We start from the raw sequence: 13972 nt of genomic DNA, 5'->3' as shown, positions 1-13972 counted from the left end.
GGACAGAGGAGCCTGGTGTGCTGCAGTCCATGAAGTCAAAGAGTCAGATATGACTTAACAACTGAACAACAACAATGTGTCATTGTGAAGTGAATACTTCAAACAGGCAAATACTATGATGATGGATAGACACACAGCTAAATTCTCTGACTTTTGTAAGTAATAACACTCTTACTTTACTCTAAGACTTTAATGTTTGTAGACTTTTATTCTTGAGTGTAAAAATAAAGATATAACATGATACAGCTAAGCCTATATAGGAAAATGTCTCTTTAACTAATTCCTCTTTTAATCATGATGAAAGATTTTTATGACACTTCAAGATAGGAATATTTAGTTTCCTCTTCTTGTACATTAACAGTTCACAAATACCAGCTCTTTTAAAGTTACATTTTCTACAAGAAAGTACAGAAACTCTCTTCTAGAGGTGGGAAGCAGAATCAAGCTCCTGGACAACACAAATGCTAAGCCATGACCCTTATGTCTGTTATATTTGCTAGACTCCAGATGTGACTTCCTTGAAGGAAGACGCAGGAACACGAAGTGGTGAGAGAAATTAGAATGATGAATGACTGAATTCATGACCAAGCTCATACACGTGGTATATTCAACCTGAAAAAACTGCTGTGGTAATCTCAGATTTTCTATACAGAACACTCATTTGATAAATTCCTTGCCAAGTCTCTCAGAGCAATGACAATCTCTTGAATATTTTCTACTGATTATACCTAAAGATAAAAGCAATTATACATAAATATTAAAAATACCTTAAAAATCATACCTATAAGTAAATACATGATTGCATCCATACAGCTTGAAAGAAACAGCTTGTTTTCATCATTGTTGATATATTTTTTGTGTGGGAATTTGTGGAAAAGACAATGGAAAACCTTCAGCAGTTATCTGTAGGAAGTGACCAGAAGAAACCAGAAGTGAAATTTGGCAAAATGCTAGATTAAGACAGTGAAAACACTGCAAATCAAAAGGAAACTCAAGATATTAAATTTTAGACAGTTAGGCTGAAAAACAACATGTGAGCTTATACATAACATCTTAAAAATGCTCATAAAAATATAAAGCACATTGTCTCCCTGGGAGATAATAAGACATCTTAGTAAGGAGCCTGGGCTGTGCAGTCAGACAGAGTTGGTTGTGACTGCTTATTATGTTACTTACAAGATGGGTAGTCTTGGGGAAGTTACCGAGTCTTACTCAGTCTGTTTCCTGAGCTGTAAAATGGATGTAAATTTCATACAGGTATTTAATAGGTAACTAGACACACCGAAAGGGAAAAGTGTTGAAATGGAAGAAAAACTGAAGAAATTATCCAGAATGCAGCACAGAAAGACAAAATTATGGAAGCTGGAGAAAGACAGAGCATAGTAAAGATCTAAAACATATTTAAAAGAGATTCAAAAGCAGAGTTGAGATTGTGACAAAGGCAGTATTTAAAGTGACAGAAGATTTCAATCCTCTTAAAAGGTCCTATAAATCTCAAGTAGAATAGTTACTTAAAAAACACATCATGTAAGTTAGATATAGCATCAAAACCTGCAGATCACCAAAGACAATGAGAAAATATGAAAAAAAGCAGTTTGCACAGAAAAGATACATTATCTACAGAGGAATGACAGAGTGGCAGTTTACTTCTCACCACAACACAAGCCAGCTAACAAAGAAATGATAACTGTAATATATTGTCACCCTGCTTATTTAACTTCTATGCAGAGTACATCATGAGAAACGCTGGGCTGGAAGAAGCACAAGCTGGAATCAAGATTGCCAGGAGAAGTATCAATAACCTCAGATATGCAGATGATATCACCCTTATGGCAGAAAGTGAAGAGGAACTCAAAAGCCTCTTGATCAAAGTGAAAAGAGGAAAGTGAAAAAGTTGGCTTAAAGCTCAACATTCAGAAAACTAAGATCATGGCATCCGGTCCCATCACTTCATGGGTAATAGATGGGAAACAGTGGAAACAGTGTCACACTTTATTTTTTGGGGCTCCAAAATCACTGCAGATGGTGATTACAGCCATGAAATTAAAAGACACTTACTCCTTGGAAGGAAAGTTATGACCAACCTAGACAGCATATTCAAAAGCAGAGACATTACTTTGCCAACAAAGGTCCGTCTAGTCAAGGCTATGGTTTTTCCAGTGGTCATGTATGGATGTGAGAGTTGGACTGTGAAGAAAGCTGAGTGCCGAAAAATTGATGCTTTTGAACTGTGGTGTTGGAGAAGACTCTTGAGAGTCCCTTGGACTGCAAGGAGATCCAACCAGTCCATTCTAAAGGAGATCAGACCTGGGTGTTCATTGGAAAGACTGATGCTAAAGCTGAAACTCCAATACTTTGGCTACCTCATGCAAAGAGTTGACTCGTTGTAAAAGACTTTGTTGCTGGGAAGGATTGGGGGCAGGAGGAGAAGGGGACGACAGAGGATGAGATGGCTGGATGGCATCACCGACTCGATGGACGTGAGTTTGAGTGAACTCCGGGAGTTGGTGATGGACAGGGAGGCCTGGCGTGCTGCGATTCATGGGGTCACAAATATCGGACACGACTGAGCAACTGAACTGAACTGAACTGAACTGAATATACTGAAATAAAATAACTATCAATCTGGAATTCTACATGCAGCAGAAATAAAAAATGAGGGCATCCCTTATAGCAAGTATATACTTAAAAATGGTTAAAATGGCCAATTTTATCTTACCTAGATTTTACCACAACTTTAAAAAATGTTAAATGTCACATACCAGAAACCATTTAATTATGGTGCTAACCACACTTTAAACGGGTTCATTGTATCGTATGTGAATTGTATCACAACAAAGCTGTTTTATAAAAGAATAGCAGAGTAAAACATTTTCAGAGAAACAAAACCAACAACTTACTAAACATATATTCTAAAGAATGTACTTTCAGAAGAAAAAAAGTGGTAAATTATGCAAGTAAGCCTAACGTATTATGATGTTTAAACACAATAAAGTTAAAATATATCATAACAATAATATCTAATTTGGGAGAGTGTTCTTAGTGCTTTCAAGTTTCTGAAGAGTCTGAGGCGGGTTAAAAGGTAATGACTAACTTTAAACTTCGATAAATTAATATGCAAGATGTAGTTTCTAGGAGATCCAATAAGATTAGAAGTGAGATGCTTACGTTTCTAGTTAATAGAAGAAAACATGAAATTATTTTTTAACTTCAAACAAAGGCAAGACAGTAGAGACAAAGTGTTAGACAAAATATCAATAAAGTTTTATACCAAAACATAAAGTAATTAAATATAATTTGTCTAAATCTTACAATTAAAAATAAAGACTATCAAGTTGGCTTATTTTTAAAAATATTCCAATTATATGTTGTTTATAAGGAAAATAACTAAACTATAAGAATGCAGAAACACGGCAAACAAACCCATCACTAGAGACAGTGACATTTCACAATGGTTTTCTTTAAAAAAGTGAAAGAGGGAAAGATGCAGGGAGGGAGGAAAGGAGGAAGTACAAAGTGTATTGTATCTGTTGCTTCATAACAAATCACCCTAGGATTAAATGGCTTATAACAAACATTATCTCATATTTTCTGTGGTTCCAGATCCAAGTATAGTTTAGCCGTCTCTCACAGGCTACAATCAAGGTGTCAGTGAAGGCTGTCTTCATCACAAGGCTCAACCAACAGAGAATTCACTTCTAACACCCACATGGCTGCTGGCAGGCGTCAGAAGATCCACTTCCAAGATCACTCACACAGCTGTTGGCGGGCCTCCCATCCTCACAGCTATTCCGTAGAGACGTCAGTTCCTTGCCTGAGGGGCCTCTCCATAGGACAGTTCAAGAGAGAACAGTTGGCTTCCCTCAGAGCAAGCCAGGGAGAGAATAAAAGAGAGGGCAAGCAAGATGGAAGCCAGGCTCTTTGTAATCTAATCTCAAAGATGATAGCCTAATCCCTTTTGCCATATTCTATTTGTTAAAAGCGTCATGAGATCCAAACCACAATCAAGGAGAGATTATACAAGAGCATAAACACTAAGACACAGGGATCATCGGGGACATTTCAGATGCTATCCACTACAGAAATGAAAAACAAGAAGCGGCACTATTGCTTATTATGTGGTAAATGCAGAAAATCCAGAAGACTCACACTAGATATTTAGAGCTAATAGGAAGGTGTAGTAAGGTTGTTGACTACAAAAATCTGTACACAAAGATTAGTTTATATATACAATATATAAGCAACAAAAAGAAAATGGAAATTTTAAAATAATTCCATTTATAATAGGATCGAGCATTAAGGTATTTTGAAGGTAAATAATAACCGCTGATGCTAGGGAATTAATATCTGCCAAGAAATCTAATTTAAAAATTGCAAACCTTTACAGAGAAAGTTAAATTTCTCACTTATTCTAAAATGGAGGGATAAACCAAGTTCATGGACTAGAAAACTTACTATTGCAAAGATAGCAATTCTCTCCAAGTAGATTTATACGTTCAATACAATCAAAATCTCAACTCTGTGTGTGCATGTGTGAGTAGCTTGATAAGCTATTACGATCTGAACAAAGGTGAAAGAAGTCCAAAAACCACGAACTGATGACAAAGCCATATTAATAATGCAATGTAAAACCATCATGAGATACCATTACACATCTACCACACTGACAATTCACGCTCTGACGATAGCCAAGTTTTGGTGAGGATGGTACACTGCTGATGATTAACTGGGGCACAACTTTGCAAAACTGGTTTTATCCACTCCTCAATTTCACAGGTAGGTGTGGTTATGTTTTATGATCTCTCCATAAGTATGTTATACATAACAACAAAAACAGTAATTTTAAGCGGAAAAAAATAAAGAAAACAGAAAACAGTAACATATATTTCCAAAGATAAGCAATAGAAGAGGAGACTTTGAAGTCAATTCTACCTTGGGGAATAAATAAAAAATAAAGCAAAAAGTCCTTACTCTTCACTCTAAACACAATTCCAAGGTCGAAGAATAAATGCTGAAACACTAACAATTTCCCAGTACTTTCTTTATGGGCAAAATAAGGGGTACTCAAACCAAAAGGAACACTTCTTTTCATCTCTGAGGGGGCAATATCAGAGTCAATTGCAAGAGGCATTCTGCTACAAAAGAACAGAGGCAGATCTCAAGTGCAAGGAAAAATTAGTTCAAATAGCAGAGCACGCCAATTACTTGAGTGTTGCTCTTTTAGCTTTTTGGGTAATCACTCTTTAGAAAAAGCTTTCAGATGCTCTATAATTTAAGTGTACCACTATTTGCAAGAGGGCAAAGCAAAGCAAAAGAAATAGACAAATCATCTCCTATTATAAGTCTAGTACAAAAGCCCAAACTCACTTCTTACTTTATCATATAAATAAATGATTGATATGAAAACAGTGGCTAAGGGCAATGATGCTTAGCATTTGAAGATGCTCTCTGACTGACCTAAATAAATGCCAAAAAAGAAACGCCAAGTACAGTATTAAAAAGAATGGCTTTTATTTACCTTCCATTTACTTTAAAAGGTTAAGGATGTTGGGGAAAATATACTTATAAAGGAAGTAGTCTCATTTTACTTAACCCATTTGTTTTTCATGAAACAACAAAGATTTGACTTAGAATCACAGGGCTAATGAGACTGAAAGAATTTATCCAGTTCAATTTTCCATCTTTAGCCAAGACTGAAATTATACCACTGTAGGCACATGAAAATCTACTTCACATACAAATAAACACCAACTAATATATACATCATAGAAGAACCAGCTTTCATAAAATCTGTCACAACATCCAACAAATCTGCAATAAAAGACAGCTACTGTAATAAAGAACATGAAGAATCTTGGTGCAACAGTGAAAAACAATTTATATACCAGAAACCACAACTAGCTATTAGGTCAATAGCATCACAGTAACAGTACCCAGTGTCTTTCTTATTCAAGTATATACAATAATTTTCAGTCACGATCATCACAGACATCAGTAACTAGGATGTACACACAAATATTTTACAAACACAATAGAAAACAAATTAAAAAATAAAGATACCTTACATTTTTAACAATTACAAACATGTTAACATTACCACTATATATAGTTGTCTCATTATTTTTAATAGATTTGTACCCTTTAAAAATAGCACTGAGTTTTATAAAAATACTGATAATGGCTCAATGTTTCTTGGAGTCAGGAAATCTTTATATTTATAATTCAGTAGTCTGTGGTTTACGTGCCTTGTTCTTCCACCACCAGAATCCTATAGCCAATCATTTACTCAAAACAACAGCAACAACAGAGGTCTCTATCCAAGTATTACATCCGAAAACTTCTAGTTCTTTGAAATGGTTGGAAGGGATTTTTTAGCACCCACATCAGCAGCTGTGGTTTTGCTTTAGGTTTTTCAGGAAACAGAAGTGCTTCACTTTCTGGTGTAGGAAATCGTTCTTGATAGACTTCAGGATACGATTTTTGAAACTAAAAAACAAAAAAGATCCAAGAAGAGTCAAAAAAAAAAAAAAGATAAAAATCAATAAAATTGGGCACTGTAATTTTAAAATAAGTTTAATAATTTTAAAACAAGTTTCTGATCTAATACTTTCCCATTTTTGTTTGGTTTTAATATTTACTGCTTTCCATCAGAAGAGAGAATAAGAAGAAAACAGATCACAAGTTCTCATCAATACAAATCCATCTCATTTTGTTAAATAAATCACTGAATTCTACTTTCTATAGATCTGATCCATCTTTAATTTGATCTAATAGTCAAATAAATGTCTCACTTAGTCATACCTCTTAAAATTTCTCCCCTACTAACTATAAATAGACCTCCCTTCTAAAACAGACACAAGTAACTCTGACTGATGCTCTGCATGATTAAAGAAAATCCTTAAAGAAAATGTTAAAAAAAAATTTCCCTATCTCCCTGCTTCTCAAACTCAGCCCCACCTGCTTCTGCCCAAATGGAAGAAAAAGCATGCTGGTATATACTATTTTACAAAAAGTTTATGAATAAGGAGGATGTTATTTCCTTTGATCCTCACCTCTGAACTCTTCTCCAAAATTACTCTGAGAAAAATACAATGGGAGTCTAGAAACCTCATGCCCTATGTGTGTACACATACATGTCCTATGTATACATACATTCCGTATGTAACTCTCATGCCCTAAGTATACATATGTGTATGTATATGGTGTGATCGGAGATGAAGCTATGCAGGATTCACTCTCTAAAAATAAATACCACTGACATGCTCCTGAATCAATACTTTAAAAATGATGAAGATAGATTCTGAACTAACACAACACTGTAAATCAGCTACACTTCAAGTTTTTAAAAAAGATCAAGTTAGAGGTATTCTCAGTTGAAAAATAATCAAACTGTTGAAAGCCGTGTTCTTTACTAGGAACTAAAACTTTTAGTGATGCCTGAGACAAGAAACCAATTTGATACTGGCTATCTAAGACAGAAGACTTTCAAAATTCTGGACATTTTACACTTCTGAACTCAGTCTGATTTGCCTTTTAAAAAAATAAAAAGAAAGAAACTGTCCCCATTTATAGCTTCTCTGAATTTAAAGCAACTGCTCCACTAATTCACATCATCAGTTCAGTTCAGTTCAGTCGCTCAGTCATGTCGAATGCTTTGTGACCCCATGGACCACAGCAAGCCAGGCCACCCTGTCCATGACAACCCCCAGAGTTTACTCAAACTCACGTCCATTGAGTCACTGATGCCATCCAACCTTCTCATCCTCTGTCATCCCCTTCTCCACCTACCTTTAATCTTTCCCAGCATCAGGGTCTTTTCAAATGAGTCAGCTCTTTGCATAAGGTGGCCAAGTATTGCAGTTTCAGCTTCAACATTAGTCCTTCCAATGACATTCAGGATTGATTTCTTTAGGATGGACTGGTTGGATATCCTTGCAGTCCAAGGGACTCTCAAGAGTCTTCTCCAACACCACAGTTCAAAAGCATCAATTCTTTGGCACTCAGCCTTCTTCACAGTCCAATTCTCACATCCATACATGACCACTGGAAAAACCATAGCCTTGACTAGACAGATCTTAGTCGGAAAAGTAATGTCTCTGCTTTCGAATATGCTATCTAGGTTGGTCATAACTTTTCTTCCAAGGAGTAAGCGTCTTTTACTTTCATGGCTGCAGTCACCATCTGCAGTGATTTTGGAGCCCAAAAAAATAAAGTGTGACACTGTTTCCACTGTTTCCCATCTATTTCCCATGAAGTGATGGGACCAGATGCCATGATCTTCGTTTTCTGAATATTGAGCTTTAAACCAACTTTTTCACTTTCTACTTTCACTTTCATCAAGAGGCTTTTTAGTTCCTCTTCACTTTCTGCCATAAGAGTGGTGTCATCTGCATATCTGAGGTTATTGATATTTCTCCTGGCAATCTTGATTCCAGCTTATGCTTCTTCCAGCCCAGTGTTTCTCATGATGTACTCTGCATACAAGTTAAATAAGCAGGGTGACAATATACAGCCTTGATGTACTCCTTTTCCTATTTGGAACCAGTCTATTGTTCCATGTCCAGTTCGAACTGTTGCTTCCTGACCTGCATACAGGTTTCTCCAGAGGCAGGTCAGGTGGTCTGGTATTCCCATCTCTTTCAGAATTTTCCACAATTTGTTGTGATCCACACAGTCAAAGGCTTTGGCATAGTCAATAAAGCAGAAACAGATGTTTTTCTGGAACTCTCAATGATCCAGCGGATGTTAGCAATTTGATCTCTGGTTCCTCTGCCTTTTCTAAAACCACTTGAACATCTGGAAGTTCATCGTTCATGTATTGTTAAGGCTTGGCTTGGAAAATTTTGAGCATTACTTTACTAGCATGTGAGATGAGTGCAATACTGTGGGATAGCTTGAGCATTCTTTGGCATTGCCTTTCTTTGGGATTGGAATGAAAACTGACCTTTTCCAGTCCTGTGGCCACTGCTGAGTTTTCCAGATTTGCTGGCATATTGAGTGCAGCACTTTCACAGCATCATCTTTTAGGATTTGAAATAGCTCTACTGGAATTCTGTCACCTCCAGTAGCTTTGTTCGTAGTGATACTTCCCAAAGGCCCACTTGACTTCACATTTAGGATGTCTGGCTCTAGGTGAGTGATAACACCATCATTATTATCTCGGTCATGAAGACATTTTTTGTATAGTTCTTCTGTGTACTCCTGCCACCTCTTCTTAATATCTTCTGCTTCTGTTAGTTCCATACCACTTCTGTCCTTTATTGAGCCCATCTTTGCACGAAATATTCCCTTGGTATCTCTAATTTTCTTAGAGAGATCTCTAGTCTTTCCCATTCTATTGTTTTCCTCTATTTCTTTGCACTAATCACTGAGGAAGGCTTTTTTATCTCTCCTTGCTATTCTTTGGAACTCTGCATTCAAATGGGTATATCTTTCCTTTTCTCCTTTGCTTTTCGCTTCTCTTCTTTTCATAGCTATTTGTAAGGCCTCCTCAGACAGCCATTTTGCTTTTTTGCATTTCTTTTTCTTGGAGATAGTCTTAAGCCCTATCTCCTGTACAATGTCACAAACCTCCCCCCATAGTTCATCAAACACTCTATCAGATCTAGTCCCTTAAATCTATTTCTCACTTCCACTGTAGAATCGTAATGAATTTGATTTAGCTCATACCTGAATGGTCTGGTGATTTTCCCTACTTTCTTCAATTTGAGTCTGAATTTGGTAATAAGGAATTCATAATCTGAGCCACAGTCAGCTCCTGGTCTTATTTTTGCTGACCGTATAGAGCTTCTCCATCTTTGGCTAAAAAGAATATAATCAATCTGATTTCGGTGTTGACCATCTGGTGATGTCCATGTGTAGATTCTTCTCTTGTATTGTTGGAAGAGGGAGTTTCCTATGAGTGGTGTGTTCTCTTGGTAAAACTCAACATTAGCCTTTGCCCTGCTTCATTCCGCATTCCAAGGCCAAATCTGCCTACTACTCCAGGTGTTTCTTGATTTCCTACTTTTGCATTCCAGGCTCCTATAATGAAAAGGACATCTTTTTTGGAAAAGTTCTAGAAGGTCTTGTAAGTCTTCACAGAACCATTCAATTTCAGCTTCTTCAGCACTACTGGTTGGGGCATAGACTTAGATTACCGTGATACTGAACGGTTTGTCTTGGAAATGATCAGAGAGCATTCCGTCATTTTTGAGATTGCATCCAAGTACTGCATTTCGGACTCTTTTGTTCACTATGATGACTATGTTGACTATGTGGGACTCTTGTCCACAGAAGTAGATATAATGGTCATCTGAGTTAAATTCACCCATTCTAGTCCATTTTAGTTCACTGATTCCTAAAATGTCAATGTTCACTCTTGCCATCTCCTGTTTGGCCACTTCCAATTTGCCTTGATTCATGGACCTAACATTCCGGGTTCCTATGCAATATTGTTCTTTATAGCATCGGACCTTGCTTCCATCACCAGTCACATCCACAGCTGGGTATTGTTTTTGCTTTGGCTCCATCCCTTCATTCTTTCTGGAGTTATTTCTCCTCTGATCTCCAGTAGCATATTGGGCACCTACTGACCTGGGGAGTTCATCTTTCAGCATCCCATCTTTTCGCCTTTTCATACTGTTCATGGGGTTTTCAAGGCAAGAATACAGAAGTGATTTGCCATTCCCTTCTCCAGTGGACCACATTTTGTCAGAACTCTCCACCATGACCCGTCCGTCTTGGGTGGCCCTGCACAGCATGGCTCACTGAGTTAGACAAGGCTGTGGTCCATGTGTTTAGACTGGTTAGTTTTCTGTGATTGTGGTTTTCACTCTGTCTGCCCTCTGATGGAGAAGGATAAGAGGCGTATAGAAGCTTCCTGATGGGAGAGACTGACTGAGGGGGATACTGGGTCTTGTTCTGAGGGGCCATGCTCATGAATCTTTAATCCAATTTTCTATTGATAGATGGAACTGTGTTCCCTCCCTGCTATCTACCTGGGGCCAAACTATGGTGGAGGTAATGAAGATAATGGTCACCTCCTTCAAAAGATTCCACGCATGCACTGCTACAACTCAGTGCCCCCAACCCTGCAGCAAGCCACCACTAACCCACGCCTCCGCTGGAGACTCCTGGACACTCACAGGCAAGTCTGGGTGGGTTTCTTGTGGGCTCACTGCTGGCTTTCTCCTGGGTCCTGGTGCACAATGGTCTGTCTGTGCCCTCCAAGAGTCTACTTCCCAGTCCTGTGTAAGTTCTGGCAGCTCTATGGTGGGGTTAATGGTGACCTCCTCCAAGAGGGCTTACAATAAATTCACATCAAACCACATATCAAAACCAAGGTCAAATATTAGAGAATAGCCTCATAAATGAGGATCTCAATAATGGTAAAAGATCTACAGTGGAGAATAAAGATCTGGAAAACTGACCACAGTTGTGTAAATAATACATGAAATGAATAATACTTTCAAAACTGCTCTGTCTCAGAAGATAAGATTCATATGAAATCTCTTAGAGAATAAAAAGGAAAAAACAACATAAGAACGGTAGGGAGAAGAAACGACTTAGGAAGAATACCCCTTTTACCTGCTTCAATTTTTTCTTCTTTTCTTTGCTGGAGAGTTTGGCATCTGTGATGACTTCCTCCAACAAGGCTGCCAGAGGTTCCTGGGAGCCATATGCTCTTTGGTATTCAAACTCCTCTGGGCTGATTTGACGGCAAAATGATGGAGCAGATAAAGTAATATCCATGTCAGCTCCTGGGTATTTTATCTGAGGCAAATGGATTATCAGTGAAAGTACATTTTCAAATAAATTACAAAAATTAGTTCAGATAGTACAGCATATCTCCTAGAAGGAATGCTATGACATTCAACTTGACTGGGAAAAACTCTGTAATGAAAAGTAAGTGTTGTGAAAATAACTGTACTTCCAAATGTAATCTACAGATTCAATGCAATCCCTATCAAATTACCAATGGCAGTTTTCAGAAAACTGAAACAAAAAAATCTCACAGTTCATATGGAAACACAGAAGACCCCTAATAGCCAAAGCAACCTTGAGAAAGAAGAACGGAGCTGGAGAAATCAACCTTCCTGACTTCAGGCTATACTACAAAGCTATAGTCATCAAAACAGTGTGGTACTGGCACAAAACCAAATACAGACCAGTGGTACGAGATAGAAAGCTCAGAGATAAACCCATGCACCTATGGTTTCCTTATTTTTTACAAAGGAGGCAAACACATACAATGGGGCAAAGTTAGTCTCTTCAGTAAGTGGTGCTGGCAAAACTGGACAGCTACATGTAAAAAAATGAAATTAGAACACTTCCTAACACCATACACAAAGATAAACTCAAAATGGATTAAAGGCCTAAATGTAAGACCAGAAACTGTAGAATTCCTAGAGGAAAACATAGGCAGAATACTCTATGACATAAATCACAGAAAGATACTCTATGACCCACCTCCAAAAGTAATGAAAATAAAACAAAAAATAAACAAGTGGGACCTAAGTAAACTTAAAAGCTTTCACAGCAAACTATAAACAAGGTGAAAAGACAACCCTCAGGATGAGAAAAAATAACAGCAAATGAAACTACTGACAAAGAATTAATTTCAAAAGTATACAAGCAACTCATACAAGTCAATACCAGAAAAACAAGCAATGCAAACAAAAAATGGGCAAAAGACCTAAACAGACATTTCTCCAAAGAAGACATACAGATGGCTAGTAAACATATGAAAAGATGCTCAACACTGCTCGTTATTAGAGAAATGCAAATCAAAACTACAGTGAGATATCACCTCACACCAGTCAGAATGACCATCATCAAAAAATCTACAAACAATAAATGCTGGAGTGGGTGTGAAGAAAATGGAACTCTCTTGCACGGTTGGTGGGAATGCAAATTGATACTGCCGCTATGGAGAACAGTATGGAGTTTCCTTAAAAAACTAGGAATAAAACCACCATATGACCCAGCAATCTCACTATTAGGTATATACGCTGAGGAAATCAAAGTTCAAAATGACACATGTAACCCAATGTTCATTGCAGCTCTATTTACAATAGCTGGGACATAGAAGCAACCTAGATGTTCATATATATGTGATGGAATATTACTCAGCCATTAAAAGGAATGCATTTGAATCAGTCCTAATGAGGTGGATGAACCCAGAGCCTATTATACAGAGTGAAGTAAGTCAGAAAGAGAAAAACAATTATCATATACTAACACATATATATGGAATCTAGAAAGATGGTACTGATCAATCTATTTGCAAAGCAGCAATGGAAACACAGACATTGAGAACAGACTTATGGTCATAGCTTGTCACGGGGAGGAGAAGGAGACGGTAGGAGGTATGTAAAGAGTAACACGTAAAATAGATAGCCAGCAGGAATTTGCTATATGATGTGGGAAACTCAAACAGGCTCGGTAACAACCTAGAGGGGTGGGATGGGGAGGGAGGTGGGAGGGACGTTCAAGTAGGAGGGGACATAAGTAAACCTACGGCTGATTCATGCTGATGTTTGATGGAGCTATCCCACGTTGAAGGTCAGGAAGGGCGGTGGTGAGGAGATAACCCTCATCCAAGGTAAGGAGCAGCGGCTGCATTATGCTGGAACAGCCGAAAAGAGATACCCCACGCCCAAGGTAAGAGAAACCCAAGTAAGATGGTAGGCGTTGCAAGAGGGCATCAGAGGGCAGACACACTGAAACCACACTCACAGAAAACTAGTCAATCTAATCACACTAGGATTACAGTCTTGTCTAACTCAATGAAACTAATCCATGCCCGCAGGGCAACCCAAGATGGGTGGGTCATGGTGGAGAGGTCTGACAGAATGTGGTCCACTGGAGAAGGGAATGGCAAACCACTTCAGTATTCCTGCCTTGAGAACCCCATAAATAGTATGAAAAGGCAAAATGATAGGATACTGAAAGAGGAACTCCCCAGGTCAGTAGGTGCCCAATATGCTAC

The 13972-nt window shown here is 37.9% G+C and overlaps 1 protein-coding gene across 1 annotated transcript in view; it reads right to left on the bottom strand.

The window, feature by feature from the left end:
• Positions 1-5487: 5487 nt before the first annotated feature.
• The window catches only part of DEPDC1B (DEP domain containing 1B), a 100587-nt gene continuing 92102 nt past the window's right edge, over positions 5488-13972 (bottom strand). Inside the window, exons 10-11 of the mRNA XM_027980059.3 lie at positions 11569-11754; positions 5488-6486 (exon numbers count right to left, since the gene is read on the bottom strand). Of these exons, the coding sequence (XP_027835860.2) occupies positions 6325-6486; positions 11569-11754 (348 nt within the window). The 3' untranslated portion in view covers positions 5488-6324. The remainder of the gene's footprint in view (positions 6487-11568; positions 11755-13972) is intronic.

Source organism: Ovis aries, chromosome 16 (assembly GCF_016772045.2).
Source record: "Ovis aries strain OAR_USU_Benz2616 breed Rambouillet chromosome 16, ARS-UI_Ramb_v3.0, whole genome shotgun sequence".
Classification (NCBI taxonomy): Eukaryota; Metazoa; Chordata; class Mammalia; order Artiodactyla; family Bovidae; genus Ovis; species Ovis aries.
The sequence above is the reverse complement of the archived record's forward strand: the minus strand, read 5'-3'. Positions and strand labels throughout refer to the sequence as shown.